The 27,842-nt window shown below is 37.5% G+C and overlaps 1 protein-coding gene across 2 annotated transcripts in view; it reads right to left on the minus strand.

Moving 5' to 3' along the window:
* The window catches only part of LOC131430056 (protein spaetzle 3), a 76,141-nt gene that overhangs the window by 14,188 nt on the left and 34,111 nt on the right, over nt 1-27,842 (minus strand). For both annotated transcript variants that reach the window (XM_058594680.1, XM_058594681.1), the window contains exon 3: nt 3,646-3,779. In XM_058594680.1, coding sequence (XP_058450663.1) covers nt 3,646-3,779 — 134 coding nt within the window. The remainder of the gene's footprint in view (nt 1-3,645; nt 3,780-27,842) is intronic.

The following is a 27,842-nucleotide window of genomic DNA, read 5'->3' on the forward strand; positions in this document are numbered from 1 at the left end:
ATTTACTATTGAAATTCACAATTTTTAACTCCTTGTTGTTGCTATCGTTTATGAATCCATTTCTGTGAATTAGAACGATTGCATAAAATCAAATCCTATATTGATGACGAACCACGTGAAGGACGGCAGTTTTTACAGTTTTCTTTAATAATCGAGATGTGGTGCACTCCGATTACCTTCCGACTGGCGAAACTGTCAACCAGTGATGACATTTCACTAGAGTGACACACCATCGTGTAAATTTCATTTCAACACTGGGGATGACGCTGACGTACATCGCACAAAAAGGAAAGCGTACTTCTTCTCTCACGCGCTCTCGCCTAAATACACCCAAGTGACTACTGGTGTGTACTAGTGAGCAAACACATCTGTGATTTAATTTTTAAATTCGTAGAAGGTAGCGCTGGCCATGCTATGATAATCTTTTCGCAGCAAGGAAAAACTAAATTTCAACGGTAATTTGTATTTTGCTGGATCAGGGTCATTTCGCCGAATCCTGAAATCGTCCTAAAATCGTAATTGGAATTGATTTAAAATAAAGACAAATGAAAGATGATAGCGTTAACGCCCCTACAATTGTACTTCTTGAATAAATATTGATTCATGAACCTCAGAACGGAGTTCCCAAGAAAACTTGTTGACTATTAGCTACTAAGCATTAAAGCAATTGCTTAGATATATCTACCAGGCGAATGTATGTAATATATTCCGTTTATTAAGTGAAAATGAAAAAATATCTAATGCGGCTACGCCACATCATTTGGGTTCATGAGCTGTCCGACCTCGCTACCGCTCGTTCGGATCTAACTAGAAATCTAGGCGGGTCGGTGGCTCGACTGTAATCTCGGCGGCTTTGTGCCGCCGAGCCATATTGGCTTCGGTTATGTGGCTGCGCCACATCAATTATACACGAGACATAACATACAGGAGACATGACCCTTTCGGCGAAATGACCCTTTCAGCGAAACGACTTTCGGCGAAATGACCCGATCCTATTTTTGCTGCATATGCGTACCCCACGCTTCTCTTATGCAAACCGTACACCAGAGTGCTCACCAGCATGTACACTTCGGTGAAAATATGTGCGTCCATCTCAGAGAATTTTAAAGCTCTGCTTTTTGGTTCGATCTAGTGCTAGAGAATAAATGAAATAAACACGCGCTCTCATGATGATCGTACACTTTATATAACAGTGGTGTATATGTGTGAAAAAGAAGAACTCTCTATGATTTCGTCAGTGTAAGGGGAAAATATAACATTCGCTCTTCGTCACACAGAGGAGATGGGCATCTCTGCTGTCAACAAGGAATACTATTTGAGTGTTATGCATCATTTGCGCGAAGTAATTCGTAGAAAGAGGCCGAAATTATTGCACCATGAGAATGCACCGTCGCATACTCCAGTGATTCTTCGTGATATTTTCGTCAAACATTCAACCAATATCGTTCCGCAACAACCGTATCGTCTGATTCAGCTCCGTGTGACTTCTGCCTATCCAGCAAACAGAAACGACCACTCCGGGGAAACCGTTTTGAGTCAACTGAAGACATCAACCATGAACCGCTAAGCGCATGTTTCGAGGATTGGAATTATGAACAAAGTCTTACTATTTTTTGCCCACAGTAGTATGTAGTAATTTAATACAAAGCAGACCCATTTCTTCCAGATTCTTCTGATAATTGATAGTTTTTAAATAAACCTTTTTCCGCATTCTGAAAAAGGCTGTTTGGGACTGGCTGAAATTGATTTATGTAACATTGAAACCTACATAAATAAGATACCAGATAGTTCCTATGGGCGTGTAGCAAGTTCAGGGATTAGCAACAGATAAGATGATTAAATCAGAGTCAATTTGGTTTTGATGTCGATAAAACTTTACACATGGCGTCAAAGTGGTAAACGATTTGATTTGAATAAATGAAGAGGTCAGTTCGACTCAAGATTGAATTTTTAATTCTTGCATCCGCTTCAAATCAAACTCAAAAACTGATAATTGTAGAAAATGGTATTCAAGCAACTTTTTATTTTAATTTTATACTCTTCATTTGATGTCCTTCGCCATTAAAGTTCAGTCAAACACGAATTTTCGCAAGGGAACTTGAAGAATAACTGGTGAGTTCGTAACAACACTTCCAATTATAGTGGGTGTTGCACATTCGAGAATACAAAAACGAATTCTTCGAAATTCCAAACATTAAACAAAAAAACCCACAAACCCGAAACCTGTTATCATCTAATCACCTTCGAAAAAATATATATCCGAAGTGTCAATGTGTTATCAACTTTAGCACACTATACGCTGCCAAACCAACACTATTTAACAAAATTTCGTTTGATTCAGTTGATGCTGAACCACACACCAACACAAAAAAGTGTGTGTGTGTGTGTGTGTGTCGAAATGTCAATGAACGGTGCCTCGACCCACACGCTGCGCGAGGAGAATGTGATTAATGAGCTTTTGATATGGAAATTTAATTGACGGGTAGACGGTGCGATTAACACGTCGAATTCTTTTGTCGCCAAAGGTTATGCTGATCCTGGATTCGAAAAACTAGACCTATCAATTAGTTCGAACAGCTGACGAAGACGGTGAAGAGATGCGGGGAAATATCCAATTCATGACCGATCAGGAACTAATCACCACAATACTTCCCATCAATACAAACACGGGCTTACGACGCGGATCAAGCGCTTTGTGACATATTAAAACACGTCAATTTTTTATGCAAATTTACGCTTGCCATCGACAAGCAAAGATTGTATCTATCGCGATTCCGGCTGAACTCGAGCTGACGTCGGAATCAATCAACCGGAATTTCACTCTCGATCTTGTCTTGGCTATGTCTGTGTCAGCGAGCTTCTGCAGCTGTTTTACTACGAAAGCAGAACCGGTTCCGGGCAGCGTTGTCAGGAGTGTAGCAGTTACGATGCCAAATCTGCCAACCATACGGCCCGAAACTATGCAAATCGGTATAGTAGTTAATTCGTGCTGGCTAAAGCTGGCAGCACGGAACGCAGGTTCGCCAATGATCAAAAGTTACAACGTTGACGGTGGGATATTGACGCCTATAGCATTTAGCACCATAAAAAACGATGAAATCATAACTACGGAATTCCGCAAAATGCCAATTCCGCACAGTATTGGACTGGGCTGGTAGAACCCGAATACCGGATACTCCAAATTGAACCGATCAGATCATCTTCAGCGATAATGAATAGACGCTTAGTTCTGTTCTCACTCACTGACAAAAGTAGATATAATATATGAAAATAAACAAGGTAGCTCTCTGAGTAAACGATATGAACCATATCCAACAAACTTGTTTTCTTCTGTTTGGAAGGATCGAACGCTGCTAACAGGAGGAGAGTCGCGTGCCAATTAAATTGAGGAGTTATTAGGTTCTGATTTCCGTATTTGCCGTCATGTCGGCGAATGAAAGATGATTGATAGAGATTGTTATTTGAAGGTCTGATTGGTATCGATCGAATCTGTACCTGGAACAGAACCGAAACTGGTAGTGGCCAGTGTTCTTTTATTAACGATACACATTTAAGTGAGTTGAGACAGCATAAGCCATGTTTTGTCTGAGAAACCGAACACTTTCAAAAGTTCTAGTTATACCAAAACAATATAACAATACTTACCGGAATTTGGACGAACGTCCCGTTGCTGACTTGAGGATACGCAAATAATGGCACGACAGGAACTGTTCCATTCTTGAGAAATATTGGACCCTGGATTGGGGTTACCGTTGGCATACGAGAATTTTTACGGCTATCTGAAATCGAAAAAAAAACAAAAAAATGACTATGCATTGCATTGTTGGTAGATGTTTCATGTGAAATAATTTCCCAGTTTGACGTTAACAAAATCCCACCCTTCGTCAAGTAACAAAGATGTGTACGCTCACGTGTGGAAAGTTTCGCCGGCAGGTGATTCCCCAAGCAAAATCTGTCTGTCCGTTTTGTCGCCTTACAGTGGCTACACAGTTCTAATGATTACTGTAATCAATTACATGATCAGTTCTCCTGATAGCGAACTGCACCACTCACAATCAAATGAAGTACGGTTAACATTTTCGCTCATCATCTGTAAGCTGTCAACTGTTGACGCATCTATTCGATTAACAGGAAATTATTTAAACAGGTGCAAGCGAAATTCACCGCTTGCTTTTCCAGAGAAAAATAAACGATGTATGTTGCAGTCGCTCATTAGCCGGGAATCTCTCAGTTAATGATCGACGTCATTCGATTCCGTCTGCGTGTGAGATTGAGCGAGCGAACCGATTGTCTACTTCCAAGAAGTTTCCTACACGTTTAAGCGCCCTTAATCGAACAATTTCAACTGATTCTTTGACAAATGGCCATTCGTGCAGCGGTGATGAAAACAATCGAATACGGCAGAACACTGTGCACCTGATCAAACCATAAATTTCGACCAATCAATGAACGTTTCACAGTGAGTCGAACAACGAAAATCAGAGGACAAATAATTTTGCCGATGAGATTCGACGACTTAAAAAAAAAGTTTTATTGAAAACTTTTTTCGAACATATTTTGAATTACTTTCCACTGTACAAAAACAAATTTTTCAATTTGTTCAATTTATGTTCCAAATTTGTAGTGAAGACTGTAACAGAAAGTATGGGCGCACTTTGATTTCGCTGTAAATAATTCACAAGTGTTAGATATTCAAATTTTATTCGATATACTGATAATATTAGCCCCGACCTGGAAGGATTCGTAGTGTCAGTAGGATCGTAGCACCAGCCATGCTATGCTTCTGTACACTCTGGATCGGCTGCGAAGTCTGTTAAAACAGAAGGTCAAATTCCACTACAGGAATGTAATACCAAGGCTTTGATAATATTAGACTACAACAACTGAATATTATTCTCAACATTTGCTACTTAGCCATTGTAAACTAGCTGGCGCACCTTCTTGCGAACGTTCCTCATTAAATTCCGTACAGACTTGTTGGCGACAAGTTTTGACACTTTTTTACAATCTTTTTCGAACTGTTGAATGGTTTCGGCTGTCCCGACATGTTTCCTAAGATGTGCCTTCGTTAATGCCCAAAATTCCTCAATTGGTCGAAGTTATGAGATTTTTGGTAGTATACCATTCTATCGTTGATTTCGAGTAGTGGCATGAAGCAACATCTTCCCAGAAGACAACAGTTGCATGCAGTTCAAATTTCCAGCAAGAATCGTATTGTACAGCTTTCGAACCCTCGGCCTGATCGACGCTTCTTGTTTCGGACTACGATTTGGTTGTTTCTACTTTTTATACATTCTTTAGCACGAATAACATTTGACTTCGAAGTGCCCACTTTTTTGGCCACATCCCGAACTGAAACCTTCCTTTGCTCGAACGCCTTCAGTATACGTTTATCCAACTGAGGATTAGCAGGGCCTTTTTTCGACTCGTTTTTGTTTTATCCTCACCTTTCGGTTTATCCTCACCGAACTTCCTGATTGCATTTCGAACGGCTTTTTCACTTACTCCTTCGATTTTTGCTATCTTTCTCAGTGACAGTCCGCGTTCAGTGCACCATTTGTACACAATTTTTCGACGTTGTTCTGCTGAAAGTCCACGCATTTCGAAACAAACTAAAGAAAACGAATAAACAACTGCATAAGTGGTTAGAGAAGAGTGTAAATAAAAGGACGCAGCCATAAAAATTGACAGATTCTGAACCATTGCGAAATGGCAGCGGTTTTTGGTTGCGCCCATACTTTCTGGGACAATCTTTATATTTTGTTTGGTAATACTTTCACAAACAGATTTCAACGCGTCAACCTGTTCATTCACAATTACATACAGTTTAAATTAAAAGGAATGAGAGCATAATTTTTGCTAATATGACTAAAAAACACGCAAAAAAATCCAAATCTATTGTTTCGCAGTCGGTCTTGTGATTCGATGTGTACAAGAATGTCAATGACTACAACGAACAGGGCCCGATGCGAGCAACCACCAAACAATAGTCGATTTATTGAGAAGATAACTCACTCTGCGACTGTGTCAAAATCAAGCTCAAGAGGCATGGGAAATAAGCAGTGCAGTAAAACTCCATTCAATTCAATTGAAACCAAATGTGGTACACATTGACGATCACTATACTGCAGTAACCTTCACATTTTAACACACAACCTTCGCTGACGTACAGAGCGGGTAGCATTAAGTTCTTCATTCGTTTCTCATCCAATCGAAATTCAGTTTAACTACCACCGTCAGTTGATTTCTGAAACTAAATATCTCTTACAATTTAATGAGATAGCGGCCTTCAAATGTGACTCATGTATACATTCGAATTGGTTCAAGATAATAGATTACTGAAATATCAAATACAAAATAAACATAAATCAATTGTTCCCTGTTGTTTACTTTGGAACACATCTCACGTGTCTACATTTCAAACAGTCAAAAATTATAGAACCGCCACCCTTTATTTATAATTCTGGCCGGAGAGAGTTTTGGTTATCGAATTGATGTCCATGCCTATTCATTCTAACTTGCTCACTACCAACAGCGAAGACAAATGAAATAGGTAGGTTACTTGGAACTTAAAATTTAGCAAGCAATACTTCAAGTGACTAGGTACGGTTATTCAATTGACGATGAATTTTGGGAGCTTTATTTTAGTATGGCAACAAAAGTCAAATGGATATTGTGACAGTCAATGACCATAATTTTCATTTTCATCTGATAATATTCGATTGAAATGAAGTTTTACTTTACTGGAATGTAGAATGCGTAAATACTATCATTAGTAAAAGAATATGATCAAGAATAACCACAAAGATTGGGTGGTTCAAGAGAATAATGACCCACACCATCGAAATCAGCGAAATGGACTAACCCTCACCCATGCCCATCTGATTGAAAATTTACGGGTTATTATGTCATTAAAACTCGCGAGAAAACCTGTGCACGATTTAAATCAGCTATTACGCGGATTGCGAGAAATTTGTAGACTTCCGTTTATCAAAAATGGGAAGTACGTACACAAATTTACAAAAGCTCACTTGTTGTAGTATAAAAAGCTAAAAATACCTAATAGTTACATGCGCGCCCATTTTTAAACGAAACATCATAGAGGTAAAATTGTTGTCGATTTTTTCAGGAAAATAATCCACTGTGTTAAGATAAGACCCATTAAGTTTACTTTATGGAAGCAGCAAATATCACCATTAATATGAGAACAATCGCTTCATAAAATTTAAATACAATGGTCGTCGTGTCCGAACAAATTCGGCACGTGGACAGGTGCCTCGGTTGTGCGCCCTGTCACGACCTAGAGCAAATACTGGTCTGCAATATATTATCCCTCTGTTGTGCATAATAATTTCAGGAAGCTCCAAAAGTCGTGCTAAATGAACTTCATAAAAACGAGAAGAAACGAAAGATACCGCAATCAATAGATTCATTAGCGTTGAAACTAATAGAAACATTCAGAATGAAACGAGACTGGTGGTCTGTTCATAAACCTGACTGAACACGAGTTCAAAGGAAATTAGAGATCAGGGAAAAATTTAAACACGGTAAACGAACCAAAATTTAAAATTTTCTTGACTACTAGCGTTTAAAAAAAGATATTTTTAAAGGTACGATATAGTTTATCATAAATCATTTTTTTTTCGTGATTACAGACATTGAAACATTGCCTTCTGGCCTCAGAAATCTCCCTGGCCATGTTTGGGAACAGCATAATAGATCATTGATTCCACTAAACACAATCACAGTCATTTTTTTTCTATAATTTTGAACTGATTTCATGCTGCTGCCTTCATTGCACAAAGCTTTCTGATCCGTTCCATCCCACTTATTCCTTTCGTTCGAATTTTCAATTGAGCTTCAATCAACTTTTCTTAAGAACACAAAACATTAAAAATAGTCGAACACCTTAACTAGAATTGTTTTAATTAATTACAGATAGTTTGAATTAGAACAATTTGCCAAATGAATGGAAAGCTGTACGATCGATTTTCATAGAGATAACTAATCGATTTCCACGAATTTCAAATGAAAAGTCTGTAGATAATATAGAAAATTCATTTAGAGGTTAATTTTTTGTCGTGAATACGACTTACTTTACTATGAGGTGACTTTTCAAAATTACCCATATGGAAGAATGGGCAGAACTTAATCGTGACTATCTCGACTTGTATTAATGGCAGCAACATAATTCTTTCACTATTTTATAAAAAATTTGATCAGGAATTTACGATAATATTTTGAACAGTGTGAGATAACTACAAACAACTCAAAAAGTAAATTTTCTCAAAAATTGAAAACAACGCGGAAAACTCTTTATTTTCGTTTGGGTTTTTCGCGCAAGGACGACGATTTTGAGGTAGTCAGGCACATATCTTCAACTGACTGCGTATAAAAGGGGAACCGTGGTCGAAAATCGATCATTTCGTCATCTAACACTCGATGTGGATAGACGAATAACCTACTACGACTAATTTCGATTTTGTTTTATTTTTTATTCGCAGTTGTCTACCTACCCAAGCTATGGGTAAAAACCGCCATAGATCCGAGAAGGATCCAAAGGATGCTAAGCGTCTGAAGCCAAGTGATGTACAGGTAAACGACCGTTTGCTGAGTAAAAACCAATATGCTGATCTGCCAGTAGATGTCGAAGAGGAACTGCAGAAGAAGGAAAAAATGCCGCCTTTCTACCTGAAGGGCTTCCCACCAACTCTACGCTCGGATTTCAACACACTGATCAGCAAAGGACTACAGGCAACAATCCGTTTATGTACTGAAGGCTACAAAATAACTGTTCCGGCTTTGAACCACTACAAAGGAGTGGAATGCTATCTGAAGCAGACAAAAGCGGAATACTTCACACACGATATTGCCGCCAACAAACCTATGAAGGTTGTACTTCGAGGACTACCCGACATGATGGAAGCCGAACTAAAGCAGGCACTGTCGGAGGCTGGACTAAAGCCTTTGATGGTATTTAAAATGAAGCGACATAATACGGACAAAAAGTTCAGAGATCAACTGTACCTGATTCATCTGGAGAAGGGCTCCATCACCATGAGTCAACTGAAAACGATTAAATCGTTATTTCACATAATCATCGAATGGCAAAAGTATAAACCGGTACATCGGGATGTCACACAGTGCACGAACTGTTTGAACTACGGCCATGGAACGAGGAATTGCCACATGAAAAGTCGGTGCGGGAAATGTGCCGAACCACACAATACAAACGATTGCCTACTAGATGACATCGCTGTAAAATGTGTGAACTGTGATGGCGACCATCCATCTACTAGCAAATCGTGTCCCAAACGTGCTGAGTTCACAAAAATTCGACAACAGGCGTCCCGTAAACAATCAACGCGCAAGAATGTTCCACAGAAGGATGAAGTTAATTTCCCACGGCTCCCACCGAAGAGGGATATTCCGAATTTGCCGCCACTTCCTCGCAGCAATCCAAAGACTTCAGCCGCTGGATCTCAGAAAGAATCTTCCTCAAGAATCCCTCCTGGATGGGGCAATAATCAACCACAAGCAAAGGATGACTCTTATGATTTATTCTCTGCTGAACAACTGATCGTCATTTTTGAAACAATGACAACAAAACTACGAAACTGCAGAACGCGGTTAGATCAAATCAACGCCTTAGGCAAATTCATCATCGAATATGCAATATAATGAGTTGGTTATAGTAAATTGGAATGCTTGCTCACTCAGGAGCAAAACTGCTGAATTGTCCGACTTTCTTCAAGAGAAGAATGCCGATATTGCTATTTTAACTGAAACTCATCTTAAACCTGAAATTTCTATTTTTATTTCCAATTACAGGATTCACAGGCTCGACAGGACAACTACCAGAGGAGGGGGAGTTGCCATTGCCGTTAAACGATCCATTCAGCACAGGCTTCTGTCAGCCTTTAAATTGCAACTCATAGAAGCCATCGGAATTGAGATTACAACGACGATGGGACCCATCATCATCATTGCAGCGTACTGCCCCAAACAAACCAATCTTAGAGATGGTACGTGTGCATCATTGAAGCGAGATCTGGCTATGCTCACTCGACGACAGAACAAATTCATTATTGCTGGGGAACTGAACGCACGGCATGAGCTGTGGGGAAATAGAAGACAGAATCGAAACGGATTCGTACTTGCCGAAGATTACGAAGCTGGACAATACAACATCTTCGCTCCGGATCAACCAACGAGACTTTCCAGATCGGGAGTTCATTCCATTTTGGATATATTCATCAGCAACATCGCTATAGACAGCTCTCCGGTTGTTTTCAACGAGCTCTCTTCCGACCACTTTCCAGTAATATTGACGTTGGGATCTTCACCAGAAACAGTGCCTATTCAACCTCGGAGGAACTATTATCGCACCGATTGGGTCCAATTTCAACAAATCGCCGACCAACTTATTTATATCGATTTGCCACTTGATTCCCCGATGGAAATCGATGCAGCGCTATCTTCCTTCCAGCATTCAATCACAGTCGCTCGTGATAGGACGGTTCCAGTACAACATATGCCGAGTTCCTCTCTTCAAATCGACAGTGTCACCATGAAACTCATCCGACTTCGGAATATCTACCGGAGGCAGTATCAACGAACTGGCATCCTAGATAGGAAGACTACTTATAACAACTTAACTAGGATAATCCAGGAACGGATATCTGAGCTTCGCAACAGGAACTTCCAGCAAAAGCTTCGAGAAATTCTCCCACATTCAAAGCCCTTCTGGTCCTTAACGAAGGTGCTTAAGAAAAAACCGAAGCCTATTCCTCCTCTGATGTCACCCCAGGACGCAGCTGAAGGAATACCTTTAATCACACCAGTAGAGAAGGCAAATGCGCTAGGCCAGCAGTTTGTGTGTTCTCACAACTTAGGACTTAACATTGTTAGTCCATATGAAAGAGCCGTTGCTGATAGCGTAGCTGAGGTTGACCAATCAGACAGCTTGGTTCCTGAGGAAAGTAGAGTCACTGCGAATGAGCTGATGGCTTTTGTGAAAAAATCCAAAAATATGAAGGCCCCCGGTTTCGACAACACATTCAACATTGAGCTGAAACATTTGAGTATTCGCTCATTTGTCTTTTTAGCTAAAATTTTTAACAGGTGCTGGGAGCTTGGTTACTTCCCTTCAATGTGGAAATTAGCTAAAGTTATCCCAGTTTTGAAACCGGGGAAAGATCCTTCCTTTTCCAAGAGCTATCGGCCCATCAGCTTACTCTCTGCCCTATCCAAGCTGTTTGAAAAGTCAATACAAAGGCGAATTCTTGCTTTCGCAGATGAACAGGATATATTTCTGGAAGAACAGTTTGGGTTCCGAAAAGGAAGATCCACCATCCACCAGCTCACAAGGGTTAACAACGTCATCCAGCAAAACAAATCAGTGTCCAAAACGACTGCCATGGCAATATTGGATATTGAAAAGGCATTCGATAATGTGTGGCACGATGGACTGGTGTTCAAACTGCATCGGTATAATTTTCCCATTTATGTTATTAAAATTATCAAAAATTATCTTGCAGATAGAGCATTCCAGGTTTCTCTGAATAATGCACTTTCAGAAAGATTTACTATTCCTGCTGGTGTACCCCAGGGAAGTATCCTAGGTCCCATTCTATACAACATTTTCACATCAGACATCCCACCTCTTCCAGGTGGTGGTGTTCTGTCACAATTTGCTGATGATACTGCCATTCTTTACAAAGGTCGTGTCATTAATGCTCTGAAAAATAAACTACAGACAGGTCTGGACGCTTTAACGGAATATTTTACAAGCTGGAAAATTGTGATCAATGCAGCAAAAACTCAGGTCATCTTTTTTCCACATTCAAGATCTCCAAAACTTGTTCCATCAGACGAATGCAGAATACGATTCGGTGATGAGGTCATCCAATGGTCCGATGAAGTTATCTATCTAGGACTCACCTTTGACAGACATCTGATATTCAGGTCACATGTTGACAAAATCGTTCAAAAATGCAGCATACTCATTAGGTCTCTGTATCCGCTGATTTGTAGAACATCTAAACTATGCCTGAAGAATCAGATGGCTGTCTATAAACAAATCATCTACCCCACAATTGAATACGCAGTCCCTGTTTGGCGGGGTTGTGCACGAACACACAAACTTAGGCTCCAACGCATTCAAAGTAAGATCTTAAAGATGATTCTAAATCTACCCCCTTGGACAAGAACTAATGAAGTACATGAGATGGCCTCACTGGATATACTAGAACAAAAATTCGAACAATACTGCACGAAATTTGAAGAGAGGTGCTCAATCTCTGAAATACAAATAATTCAAAATTTGTACGTATTAGGTTAAGGATAGTTATAAGTAGGTAGACATTTTATAAATAATTAAAATAAATATTATGATTAAACATTAGTATGTAAAACAAGAGTAACTAAAACACCTAATATTAATAACGAATCGTATGAACAACAAAGATGAAAGGCCAAAGGGTCAAAACACTTGTACTGTAAAATGTTGATGTAATACACAAAAATAAGATTAATAAACAGATATTTATGCAAAAAAAAAAAAAAATGCGAAAATCGATCATTTCTACTTGTGCGTTGGATGGAATCGGACGTCGTGGGAATGTTTAATTCAACCAGCAGCTTCGGAGAGGAGTACCCCTTCTGCGTGGTTAATAACCTCAAACGCTCAGTTCGCAACTCTCATTTGGACAGCAGTCGTCAATAATGAGAGCAGACCTTTCGCGTGGCATAAAGCCTCAAACGCTTAGATCGTGCTTTCATTTGGACTTCGGTCGTCAGGTGGAGCAGTCGCTAGTAATAAGAGCAGACCTTTAGCGTTCTACAAAACCTCAAACGCTCCGGTCGCAGAGCCAGTTTTTCTTTCGAAGAAGATCGATTACATCATCCTGTTGGTGGTCGTTTGCATTGGAGCAAAATACAACGGAAAATGGTCAACAATGTGGAACATTATGCAAAATCAGCCCTTCTAATGGCTCTAAATGTTACCTAAAGAACAATAAAGATTGCTTTTTAGTAAATCGAAAATTAAAATTATCAGTGTAGTGCAAATCTAAGATAATTTGATCAGTGTTTTGCAATTTTCTAAATTCTAAATTAAGTTCTAAATTCACAACAGCGCTTAAGATCGTCTATATCCAATCAGTGTTTAATATCTTAGAAAGTTATACAATTTGGCTCTTCTGGGATGCCAGAAATGAATCCCGTACAGCATTTTGATAGTATCTTTTACTAAAATATTGAAATCCGAAATTAAATAATCGACATCAAAATTCTGTAAGGTGCCATTTAGAACCATAATTTTATACCCAAAGAATACTTCACTATACTGTATACGGCCCATTTTTCAAAGAGTTGTAGTTTGTAGTAAACTTTCTGCAGATTTGCTATATAAAATATAGCACTGGCTCAGAAGCCATTCATTTCGAATTTGGCTGTCGTTGTCATCGTGTTCATTATGGTGCGATCGAGGAATCTCCAAGCGCTAAGCTTGTTACCGCAAGCGGAAGAAGCAGGAGACTCCAACAGCGGTATCCATCGGAAGTCAATGGTATTCATCGGAATTTGAACTCAACTCATCACTCTCCATCACGAACGCCTTCATAAAAGGTTCTTTTCAGAACCACCATTATTTTATGATAAGGAACTATACTAGTGATTTCGTAATATTTGTTTATCAGAATGTTTAATGTAACTAATCTGTACTGTAGTTTGGGTGTATCGTTTCAAATTCTAGTAGTGTAAAAAGCAAAACTTGCACAATTCACACTATCGATCAATTAATTTATATTCGGAAGTATAAAGTAAAAGTGTCAGTTTTATTCGTATTTACGACATCCAGTTATGTCTCTAACATTACACACCTGTACTTTTTGTGCTAGGGCACATAACCCCGGGCGCAACGTTTCTTGGGACCTTATTTTTTGCTCACCAAATCGATCCCTGCTCCAGAAATGAATTAAGGAAACAATAATTTCTTTATGCTCAGCAAATTACGATGAGAGCAGAAAATCAAGTTTTGCCTCGGGCGCAAATGGCGAGACAAAGATGAAACGTAAAGCTAACTATAGAAAATTGCTTAATTTAGTTCGGATTCGACTTCTGAATCCATGACTGCGTGATTTGCGTAGAAATTTCAAGCTTTTATTAAGTGACCATGTGAACAGAAACGAATTCCTGTACGCTGATTAGTAAATACAGTTACTTTAAAGTTTAACTCATTCCGATTTGGCATAGATGACTAAACCCATTTTCACTAACTTAGATTAAATAGAAAAGTTTTATTTCCGCATAAGATAGACCTGGAAGTACCGGAATCAGTGGTGAGAAACTTAAAAATACAACTCACTACGATTTCTCACAGATGATCAAAAGAAAGGTCTTATGGTACACACATCTTTATCTTCTATTTACGGCTACGAATTAGAAATTAAACTAAGTAGAGATTTAATTTTTTTAAAGAACGAATACAATATCTTTCTTCTAATCGTTGTAATTCGAAAACTGTTACACATACAGGAAGAAACCAAGAAGAAACTAGAGTTAATCAATTTAGTCTACTGAGTGATCAATTTAGTCTACTCAGATGTTTTTTCAGTACTTAGAAAATGAACCCAAAAATGTTTAAAGTATAACACTTAAACATTAGAAGTAAATATGACTAAATACGGTCCCAAAGAGTATTGACGCAGTCGAAAACCTCTGCCATTTTTCGATCTTTGAGATTTTGCGACCTTCTGTCACGACGCCATCTTGATGGGACCAAAATCGGAACGTCAAAAAATCTCGGTTGATTTTTCATTAGGGCGTATAAGCAAGTGACAGTTTCTCTTTAATCACTCTCTCTTTCAATTATTGTGATGTGATTAAAAAAATTTTCTTTGATATCACTATTCTGTTTGAAAGTCGAAAGCTTCGGGTATCATTTCACGCAAAGAGTTGAGTGATAAACATGGAAACCGCTTGGTAATTAATAGAAATCAGTTGATTGCAACGTAAATAAACAATCAGTAATGCAACCGTATTTCGGTTTACCTTGTCTGTTTCACGAAAGTAGGTGTTTTAAGATCTATTCTCTCACAATAACTTGAAATTTTATCTAAAGCACAACAGAATGCGGTTTGTGACATCAATTGAAAGTAATTTTCACAATTAAAGACACAGCGGCAAATCAAAACATCGCAATGTTTGGGGCTTAAAACGCAAGATACCCTTTTTTACACTTTTTTCTCACTACTACTGTAGCCGTTTATTTCTTGTTCAGTTTGTTTAAAAATGTGTAGACTTTTAAAAGAAAAAAGTCGAAATAGTGTTCACAAATGGGGCACAGAATTCGGTCTATCACTGAGTAAGATTGAAAAATTGGAAAGATTAAGTGTGAAAGCCGTGCGAAGAGCGACCACCTTCGAGATTAAACCGAAAACTGGTCAAAAAAGCTCCTGCTAACCCTCGTTTTGATAAAATGTATGAGTCAGGAATTGTTAAAATAGCCAAAAAAAAATCACATATTTATTGTTTGTTCAATTGTTGATAATTTGGTTCCTAGTTGATCATTAAAATGACATTCTGAAAAAAAAAGTTGGATATAAATTTTTTTCTGAAAGTTATAGAAAAATGAAATTTCTCGTCAAATTTTTAATAAATTCATGCCATCCTTGAACATACAAACATATTTGAATAAAACTTTCACAGATCGTAGATCGTACAATAAATTTCAACTTATTGTATAAAAATTACAAATTTTTGGTTTTTATATATAATAGTTTCTATACAATTTTTGAAAACAATTGATTTTTTTCCAATATTCTGGACATTTCAAAAATAGAATATCCTAGTATCTAAATCCGTTGAAAATTTGTGGGCCAGAAGTTAACTCAAAACTTATGACAAAAAGCGTGACTCCCGTCATGGTGTTTTCATACAAAACGGATGTATGCGAAACGCGCATGGAATTTTCCAATGCAAATTTGTCAACGTGCATTGGAAAATTCCACGAATATTGACAAATGCGTATGATTTAACCAATCCGAGATATCGATTCACATCGAATAATTTGTTAAGAAAGTCATGGTCTTGTGCCTGCGGTAAGATTTCGCAACGCTTCATCACAACTACAACGAACTAACACATGGATCAATAAGTCCCGAGACTAAAGCAGAGATGGTGCTCGTAGTAAACCAGTAACCACGTCTTTCTAGAGTACTAACCTTTGCTTGAAACGGGTCAAAATTTTAAGTCGATCCGACCAGAAACAGCTGAGTTATCGAGGTTGGAGTGAAGTCGTTTTGTAGTTTGTTTAAAAAATAAAAAAAAAAACCGAGTTTCGTGTTTTGATAAAACATTGTTTTTTAATGGGTAAAAACACCGTGCAAGCGAAACAATGGATTGAAAAATGTTATCCGGACTCTTGTCCATCAAAAGCAACGATTTCTCGGTGGTTCGCCGAGTTTAAACGTGGTCGTACCGACAGAAATGACGCGAAACGCTCGGGTAGACCTTTGGAAGCCGTTACACCGGAAAATGTGAGTGAAGTGACAAAAATTATAAGTGAAGTGACAAAAATCCGTGAGATTGCTTAGATGACACAGATATCAAATGTTTCGATGGAACAAAAACAGCAACGAGTCGATGATTCAGAAAGCAGTTTATCGAGAGAAAAAACCTTAGAACCATTGTATAACCCTAAAAGGTGATTATGTTGATGAATAAAAAAGAATTTTGCTAAAAAAAATGTTGTTTCCATTGTTAGTCTAGGGACTTATTGATCCATGTGTTATAGCCCATGAAATGATTACCAAAACTATGCATCAAGTAGTTATTACAAAAAAAATACAACACTTCTACCCATGATTCAATGTTGCAAGGATCCAACTGTGTTTCAGCCTGATGTTGCGCCTTATAATTATGCAAAATCAACGGTAAAATGGTATACCACCAAAAATGCTACTTTCGTTCTAAAAGACATGAATACAACTCCAAATTTCCCACAAGTTTAACTAGTTGAATTTTTTTGAGCATTGACGATGAAACGTCCATATTTCCAGGGGTAGCATTAAGTTTTTTTTTTTGAAAATGAAGATCTAAAAACTAAAATAGTTTGAAAGAATTCACAAAGGTTAGAGTTTTTGATGAAACCTTAAACAACAGAAAATGATTTTATATTTACTCTTAGTAAACTCTCTCATAGAAATAGCCATTCCTGAGCCATTTAGACATGCGATTCGATGATTTTTATGAGTCCCGTAATTCTAACAAGTTATTGGTAGTTATTGGGAGTACAAATTAGTTCGTTCTGTTTTTAAAAGATGACTCTTAGCTGTTATGAATGTTGAACAGTAACAGCTGAAGTCGATAGTTTCAAGAAGTTAGTCATCTATCATTGATATTCACTTCATATTGCATCGAGTTTTGAAGTTTCGAGTCACTGTATTAATTATGAACAATTTTGTATTAAGGGGAGGTAAGGTAAACAGTTTCGGAAAATCGTTTTTTTTAACATTTTCTTGTAGTTTAACATTCCAAAAATATTGTGTCAAACAAGGATGGCTTTTATCATATCAAAGAACGCTCGGAAGAAAGAAAGAGATACGGATATCATGGCAGCAACAAAAACCTGGCATGGCTAGAATAACATAGAATAGACATCAGTGCGAGAGCGAATTTCTCTCGATGACATTTCTGAGAATCAAAGGTTAGGACGCTGCTGTGAGGATTCTCTTTGAAGCAACAAATGGTCGCTTATTCTCGTTTCGCGATCCGATTCTGTATGGGCAGTGGATAATTGCGATAGAATCATTTTACTTTTGCCGCTTATTCTAACTATGTGCGTATAACCTTTGTATAAGTTGTGTCTATGAAAATGTATGTGAATGTTACACAAAAAGGTTTTAAAATATTGCAACCTAGTATGAGAATCATCGAGCCGAATCATCGATTCGATTTTCTGCGATAATTGTCAACTTGCGCTTCTCTCTTGGGAAATTCCACACAGCAACGATCATTATTAGACTGTAAATTTTTTTCAGGGCCGTGAAATACTCAGAGTATGAAGTGGAGCGAAGAAATGTAGAAAAATTCTCTCACGGTTCATGCATTGAAAGACTCGAGTTCTTGTAGCATCTTCTACCGGATTGAAAATGTTGTATACAATATAGATAGCAATATAGCCGCTTCTGTCAAATGTTCGGCAATCACCAACACTGATGTCAAAATTTCAAATCAATCGGAACAAAACTGTCAAAATACTTTTTTAGAAAAAAAAATTCAAACGCGTTTTTCTGAAAACCATCCGTGAACACCTGTAAAATCTACAGAACCGATTCTTTTCGAACTTGGAATATACTTTCTTGGTATAAAATGCCTCCCCCCGACGTTTTTTGAAATTTTTCCATTTCCATGTTATGGTAGTTTTTCACCTCAAAATTGGCGGAAAATTTAGCGTAAGATCTCGTTTTTTTCTTGAATATACCACGAACTATTAAAAATCAAAATAATAACTTGAAAACGACGGAGTTGGATGAAATAACTAGTACTTTAAGTAAATTTAAGAACATTTTTGAATTTATATAATTCTACCCCGAGTTATCGTGCCATCGCGCAACGTGATTCTCAAATACGGATTTGGGGAATGCTCTTTTTTCGACTTAATTTTCAATATTAATATACGGAAATTGACATAAATATTCTTAGAATTATGCTTGATGATGTAAAAAAAGTTTGAATAAATTTGCTTAAGCTGTTTCTCCGTAAAAAATAACAAAAAATGTGTTTTTTTTATTCAAATTATCCCTCACTCCCCCCTTAACTAAGCAGCATTTACGGGAAGTTTTAGTTTTCTGTTTTAATTGAAAGCAAAGGGCAGCTGAAACGCAACAAATGCTTGTGGATGTTTATGATGATAATGCTCCAACTAATAAATCATGTAGAAATCGTTTCAAGAATGAAGATTTTATCGTTGAAGACAGGCCTCGTTCTGGACGAGAGGAGCTTGCAGAATCATTGGAAGTGACTCAAGAAGCAGTTTCTGTACGATTAAAATACATGGGAATGATTCAAAAACAAGGCAGTTAAAGTGAAAAGGAAACTCCTCTCCGCCAAGAAAAATGTTGACAACGAGATCCTATATGAAAAATAGCCTAATTAAAAAATCGGCTCAATCGACCACGTAGAGCTAGTATGCAAAGAGGCCTGAATAAAAGTATCTTTTAATTTAAAAAAAATAACAAGGCAGTTAGGTGCCTTATGAACTGAAACCGAGCGACATTGAAAGGCGAAAGGCGAGCAGTTGATTCAAAGGTAACAAAGAAAGGTTATTTTCACATCGAATTGTTACTGGGGATGAAAAATGAATTTTCTATGATAACCCCAAGATGAAAAAATACTACGCAAACATACGCCGAATAATGATAGTTCGAAGGTCATGTTGTGCATCTGGTAGGACCAACAGGATGTTGTGTACGATGAGCTGCTACAACCAGGCGATACTACAACTGGCGATCGGTATAGGTTGCAATTGATGCGTTTGAGCCGTGCATTACGAGAAAAAACGGACGGAACACAAGCAAAGCCATGATAAAGTTATTCTCCTGCATGACAACGCTCGGCTTCATGTCGCAAAAGTCGCTCAAATGGAACATTTTGTCGCACCCGCCGTATTCCCCTGACACATTGCTCCTTCTGAATACAGGTTGTTCCAACGGATGCAGCACGATCTGGCAAATCATCGGTTTACTTCTTTCGCAGGTTCCAAACTTGGATCACCTGAAAAGACCAGACATTTTTTCAAGATGGAATTCGAAAATTGCTTGAGTGGTGGGAAAGAGTAGTAACTAGCGATAGACGATACTTTAAATTCTTTTTATTTTGAAATAAAAGCATTTTTTGACCTAAAAAAAGTACAGGTGTGTAATGTCAGAGACATAACTGGATGTCGTAAATACGAATAAAACTGACACTTTTACTTTATACAGGGTGATTTTTTAAGAGCTTGAGAACTTTTTTAAACAATAAAACGCATAAAATTTGCAAAATCTCATCGGTTCTTTATTTTAAACGTTAGATTGGTACATGACATTTACTTTCTGAAGATAATTTCATTTAAATGTTGACCGCGGCTGCGTCTTAGGTGGTCCATTCGGAAAGTCCGCTTTTTTATCGACAAATTTTGTTCAGCGATGAGGCTCATTTCTGGTTGAATGGCTACGTAAATAAGCAAAATTGCCGCATTTGGAGTGAACAAGAACTGCCCATGCATCCCGAAAAATGCACTGTTTAGTGTGGTTTGTACGCTGGTGGAATCATTGGACCGTATTTTTTCAAAGATGCTGTTGGACGCAACGTTACAGTGAATGGCGATCGCTATCGTTCGATGCTAACAAACTTTTTTTTGCCAAAAATGGAAGAACTGAACTTGGTTGACATGTGGTTTCAACAAGATGGCGCTACATGCCACACAGCTCGCGATTCTATGGCCATTTTGAGGGAAAACTTCGGAGAACAATTCATCTCAAGAAATGGACCGGTAAGTTGGCCACCAAGATCATGCGATTTGACGCCTTTAGACTATTTTTGTGGGGCTACGTCAAGTCTAAAGTCTACAGAAATAAGCCAGTAACTATTCCAGCTTTGGAAGACAACATTTCCGAAGAAATTCGGGCTATTCCGGCCGAAATGCTCGAAAAAGTTGCCCAAAATTGGACTTTCCGAATGGACCACCTAAGACGCAGCCGCGGTCAACATTTAAATGAAATTATCTTCAAAAAGTAAATGTCATGTACCAATCTAACGTTTAAAATAAAGAACCGATGAGATTTTGCAAATTTTATGCGTTTTATTGTTTAAAAAAGTTCTCAAGCTCTTAAAAAATCACCCTGTACTTCCGAATATAAAATAATTGATCGATAGTGTGAAATGTGCAAGTTTTGCCTTTTACACTACTAGAATTTGAAACGATACACCCAAACTACAGTACAGATTAGTTACATTAAACATTCTGACAAACAAATATTACGAAATCACTAGTAAAGTTCCTTATCATAAAATAATGGTGGTTCTGAAAAAAACCTTTTATGAAGGCGTTCGTGATGGAGAGTGGTGAGTTGAGTTCAAATTCCGATGGATACCATTGACTTCCGATAGATACCGCTGTTGGAGTCTCCTGCTTCTTCCGCTTGCGGTAACAAGCTTAGCGCTTGGAGATTCCTCGATCGCACCATAATGAACACGATGACAACGACAGCCAAATTCGAAATGAATGGCTTCTGAGCCAGTGCTATATTTTATATAGCAAATCTGCAGAAAGTTTACTACAAACTACAACTCTTTAAAAAATGGGCCGTATACAGTATAGTGAAGTAAAATTTCGCATAATTCTTTGGGTATAAAATTATGGTTCTAAATGGCACCTTACAGAATTTTGATGTCGATTATTTAATTTCGGATTTCAATATTTTAGTAAAAGATACTATCAAAATGCTGTACGGGATTCATTTCTGGCATCCCAGAAGAGCCAAATTGTATAACTTTCTAAGATATTAAACACTGATTGGATATAGACAATCTTAAGCGCTGTTGTGAATTTAGAACTGAATTTAGAATTTAGAAAATTGCAAAACACTGATCAAATTATCTTAGATTTGCACTACACTGATAATTTTAATTTTCGATTTACAAAAAAGCAATCTTTATAGTTCTTTAGGTAACATTTAGAGCCATTAGAAGGGCTGATTTTGCATAATGTTCCACATTGTTGGCCATTTTCCGTTGTATTTTGCTCCAATGCAAACGACCACCAACAGGATGATGTAATCGATCTTCTTCGAAAGAAAAACTGGCTCTGCGACCGGAGCGTTTGAGGTTTTGTAGAACGCTAAAGGTCTGCTCTTATTACTAGCGACTGCTCCACCTGACGACCGAAGTCCAAATGAAAGCACGATCTAAGCGTTTGAGGCTTTATGCCACGCGAAAGGTCTGCTCTCATTATTGACGACTGCTGTCAAAATGAGAGTTGCGAACTGAGCGTTTGAGGTTATTAACCAGAAGGGGTACTCCTCTCCGAAGCTGCTGGTTGAATTAAACATTCCCACGACGTCCGATTCCATCCAACGCACAAGTAGAAATGATCGATTTTCGACCACGGTTCCCCTTTTATACGCAGTCAGTTGAAGATATGTTCCTGACTACCTCAAAATCGTCGTCCTTGCGCGAAAAACCCAAACGAAAATAAAGAGTTTTCCGCGTTGTTTTCAATTTTTGAGAAAATTTAATTTTTGAGTTGTTTGTAGTTATCTCACACTGTTCAAAATATTATCGTAAATTCCTGATCATATTTTTTATAAAATAGTGAAAGAATTATGTTGCTGCCATTAATACAAGTCGAGATAGTCACGATTAAGTTCTGCCCATTCTTCCATATGGCTAATTTTGAAAAGTCACCTCATAGTAAAGTAAGTCGTATTCACGCCAAAATGGACCAAATCGATTTGTACTTCCAATATATATTTATTTTATAATAAATACATGTGTAGACCTGCTAAAACGGTGCAATGTAACGAAAATCGTAATTCCGTAGATCTTAAGTCTGAATATCTCGAGAACGGTTACTTCTAACAGAAGGGTCACTGATATAAAATAACTATTTTAAACGACTTGGAACAATTAGAGAAATGAATTAGAAGATATAATAATAACACGAATTAAATTCACGTTAAAAATTTGATTATTTTTTACTAGTTTTCTAAGTACTACTAAGAGATGGGAATCATTTGAAATTAACAACTGGTTAACAAATTCTCGAAAAAATATTCAAGATATAATTTTTTAGAGTATCCAACTGCTTACCTGCCACTTTTTTCTGTGCACCTTTTTTGTACAAGTAACGGTTTTGACAACCGCCCTTTTGAAATCAGTCAGCCTGTAGTGAAATTGATTTCTACGAACATACAAAACATATGGTTGAAGACGTGTGCCAAGTTTCATCCCGGTCGAACTGTTGGGAATCGGATAACTTGCTACCGATTCCTAGAATTGTTCTCTTTCCTTATTTCCTTTCCTCATTGACTCATAGTTCATGGAAATCAGTCATAACTAACGCGGCAAGCAAGGGTTTGCTTCAGTTAGCTAAACGAATGCAACTAATAAATCATTATGTCTGAAGGTTTTCTAGTCAAACAATCGACTCGTTCACAATTGACTCAAAATGAAAAATCACCTATGTCAGTAAATTTCAACTACCTATGCAAGGAGTCAAGGCGATTTTTGCTTTCATAATGGCAACCAAGTGTGGGCCATTATTGACAAAGCATTTTACACTTACGTTGTGATAAATTGTTTCCATTCGCAAGTTTCCCAAATACACAAATTTTAAAACTCCCATTTTCAATACTTCTAACTGAATATGGCAAATGTTTAGCATGGTAAATATTGAGTTTTGAATTCTATAATCAATTTACATCCACACGATCTACAATCAAATTAAATTCCCGAATATTGGCAACGTACTGGACTAATGAAAGGTTTCAAATTGTAGATACTTCATCGATCTTTCAATTACGGAACACATTTCACTACTTATTTTTACTCGATCCGTTATCAGTACCAAAATATTCTGCGCCATTTGATTCGTTTCTAAAAGCACGTCTCGTTCCAGGTTGCAACTGGAACATTTAAAGTATCTACAATTTTGTTTCAAAAGCAGTCGACCGAGTTTAGATTACACTTGGCAACACCTCCAGCAAAATGCAAAATATGTATATTCTCAGTAGACAGAATTAGAATAAACTTGCATTTACAACTTCCGACATTCGCAATTTATGGCTGTCATTTGGGACGGGGTCGCGTAGGAGTAATCTAATTGGTTAAGCTAGACATATGAGTACATGTCCAACAAGATCAGCCGTACGTGGATCAGAAAAAAAATATTACTTTACTTACAAGGCTTGTCACAACACGAAGAGAAAAACCGATCAGGCAAACATCAAACGTCGCAAAAACTAAGTGCATCCACATCCACCTTGTCTCACTGGCGGCACCGAACTAATCTTATCTCGCCCCGGTGGTGAGTCGAATTCTTGGGAAGACGTATTCGCGTCGAGTCGGTCGCGGCCGTGTTCTCAGCTCACGAGCACATGTAGTTAGCAGCTAATGTAACATTTAATTGCAGCTTCCAGCTAATTATCAGTTCGAGTGCATCATCAATACTGACGAGACTGGACGGTGCAGATACTGATACCCCCTCGGAGATAGAAAGTGTTTGTGGGAACAATCGGAGGAGTGCCTGCGAGAAATTTCAATGACATGTAAACAATTTTAAGTCATCCGGCGGCAGCTTGACCTTCCGCAAGCTCATTGAATATTTGTGTTGTGTTGATTTGATTTGATTGCATTATGTTACCGGCGGAAAATTTTATCAGGAATTATTTGCGTTAAACTAATGTTCACAGTAAGATTGTTTACAATGGAATAACAACATTCGAAAATAAAAATGAAATGACAAAATTAGGCAAAACCGAATATGACAGATATTCATAAAACTGTTAAAGTAGATTTTAGATGGCTTTTTTTTAAATTTTCTTGTTGCTTTTTCTGGTTTTACGCACTTCTGTATTCAACTTCTTAAAACATAGCAATTGTGTCTCTACTTGGTTCTCCAGAAGTTATGCGGTTATAGGTGGCTTTACAGAGTTGGTTGTAAATGTCAGTTTTATCAGTTTACTCACAAAGGTCACCACAGTCATATGTCAACGTGCATTGGAAAAAATCATGAGCGTTGACAAATGCGCGCTTCCCAACACGCGGCACGTGAGAAAACACCATGCCGGGAGTCATAGTTTTCGTCATAGGTTTTGAATTAATTCCTGGCCTACAAATATTTCAACGAATTTGACTCTACAATGTTTCATTTTATTATACTACATTTTTCCCAATTTTTTAAAAATCCAGAACATCAATCATTTTGAACATTGTATAGACAAAATATGAAAAAAACATTTATGTAAGTTTCCACTGAGCAAGGCTTGCAAATTGAAGCAATGAATATTAACAAATGAATTTCACCCTTTGTGCTATTCACACACATTCGTATGTCGGGTGAAATTCATAGCGCAACCCAAGCAAGGAGAGCTGCTTCGTTCGTTCATTAGTTCATGAAGATGTGCGCCAGTTGATGAGTATGCTTCATGAGGTTAGCATTTGATGAGCGGTTGTCATATTGAAGATGCCTATTAATATATTAATTGAATAAACATTGCTTTTTGTGTTTCTAGGATATATACACAGTATAAACTTACAAGAAACAAGTTGATCGTTTTGAAAACGTGTCTTCGAGTACAAACGTTATGTTCAAAAATGATATCTGTAAACCTACACTAAAAAGCTGTCTTAATCCACCTAGTGGTGTAATGATGCCTTTTTCATATTACTTATATTTCCAAAAATTTCACTGGAAGATTCTGTCAAGAATTTTTTTTCTATCTTGAATAAAATAAGAAACTTTCTTTGAGTATAAACTAACATAACTTTTTCAATTTGTGAACAGTTTTGTCAAGTTAATAAGAATTTTACTTTATTTTGCATCGTCGCACTAAATGATTAAACACACTTCGCTCTATAGATCTAGAACCGGAAGTCGGACCCGAATGAAATTAAACAGTAACCTATGAGACTATAGGAACTTTTATTTGAGCCTACGTTTGTGGGAATCGATCAAATCATCTCTGAGAAAATTGAGTGAATCTCGTTGTAGAGTTTTTGAACACTATTTCCATTACTTGGAACCAGTATAGCCGAAGTCGGTTCGTTTAGTAAGTAACTAATATAGCCTACAAATTGAATCAGTTTTGAGCTAAATTAAGAAGAATTTTACCCTTTTTTTGTATGGTCGCTCTAAATAACGGTGCGCAAGTTCAAACACACTTTACCCTATGAAAGCATGATGAAATTCAATAGCAACCTTTGGGACTATGAGATTTTTGATTTTATGAGTGATATTATTTGACACATACACGCACAGACACATACATTTCTCATCTTGATGAACTGTGTCGAATGATATAGAACACTTAGCCCTCTGGGCCAATTTTCACTAGTCAAAGGAGATTTCAAGAGATTACATAAACTTTCTATATAAGAAAGGCAATAAGTGTACTTTTATAGAGAAGCATTGTTAGAACACTAACAAGTAGGTACAAATTGAATAAAAGAATTAGAAAAATGACATTTTGTCACCTGAAAAATATAAATTTTAATGTGGCAACCCTGCACGCTTTACGAAATTGAACAAAGCACGCTGCGAACGAAGCAAAGTTGCACATGCCGTCGCTTACTAGTTTTGCATCGTCATTGACGTTATTGCATCGTCATTGACGTTATTGCATCGTCATTACGTCATGCATCGTCATGACGATTTGAATGTTTTGACACTAATCGCCTTATAATTTCAGAACCGGAAGTCGGATCAGGATGAAATTGCACAACATATTTTAAGACAATGAGAGCTTGAATTTGAATCCTGATTTGTGAAAATCAGCATAACCGTTGCTGAGAAATTGAAGTAAGTTCCGTGTTTTGTAGATTTTCTCCACTATTATAGGTGTTTTCGGAAGCGGAAATCGGGGACTAGTAGTCCCAAAGTAGTTTTATATATTCACTAACTAACGAGATCTGCCAGCTAGATGAATTTAGCAGTAATTTTTATATAAATGTGCACCTCGTTTCGCCATCACTTGTGAAAAAATACTTATGAAATTGAAAATTTCCACTAATCGCACCGTAATTCCGGAACCGGAAAGCGGATCTGGATCATTTTTTCCGGGAATTTTTAAAGTATTTTAAGACCTTTTATTTCCTTCTTAGTTTGTAAAAATTGGTTAAGAAATTTCCGAGAAAATTGAGTGCGCATTTTTTTAAATAAATTTGCACATATTTCCCTGTAATTCCGGAACCGGAAGTCGGATCCAAATGACACTCAGGAACTTTGTATGGGATCTTAAGACCTTTCATTTGAATCTAAGTTTGAAAATCGGTTCAGTCAATCTCAGAAATTGAGTGATATTATTTGTCACACACACACGGTTTTCACAGCGATTGCATAGCCTTCCTATATGCGAAAAGCGAAAACACCGTAAATATTGTCTGCATGACTTTGTTTCGCATCTTGTAGCACGCCATGAAGCAAAGTTCTTCATTCTCGTACAGTACTAACGAGAAAGAACACTTCATTTCATTGCATTGTCATGGATTGCTTAGTTCATGTGTTACCTGAGACTGAGAGCACAGGCAATTTACCAAGTAAAGGAACTGGTCTGCTCAGTAGCATATAGTAGGATTTATTTTGCACTGTATTGATTGCAATACAGAGAACGTAAGAAGAACTTTACTTCATTTGACAATGTATTGAAACTTCTTATTTGACTATTTTCTCTTACTGTAAGTATAAAAGATGTTACACAGAAGTAATGCCAAAAATAACCATGCTCTCGAGCAGGATTATTTGTTATAACGAAAAACTGCTAACTGCGTGACTGTCAAATTTCAACTAAAAGTTGAAATAATTCGCGATATGGTCCACAGCCTTAGTGTTACTAGAAATACTTTATAAGTGGTCTAGTCATGTTTTTTTTAACAAGCTGATACTAAACGACCCAAACCGAGCGCAGAAATGTTCTATTGGTGTTCAAAATTTGTTTTGGAATATTGTTCTTGTGTTTGTGGTCGTACAAGATGTCAACACGTAGCGAATGTGAATGTAAGTACATGCAAATAACAATTTTTTCATTAACCTTTCTTGTACAGAGCGCGTCACAGCAATTTAGCGAAATTTTGATGAT

The sequence above is a fragment of the Malaya genurostris genome, chromosome 2 (assembly GCF_030247185.1).
Source record: "Malaya genurostris strain Urasoe2022 chromosome 2, Malgen_1.1, whole genome shotgun sequence".
Lineage (NCBI taxonomy): Eukaryota > Metazoa > Arthropoda > Insecta > Diptera > Culicidae > Malaya > Malaya genurostris.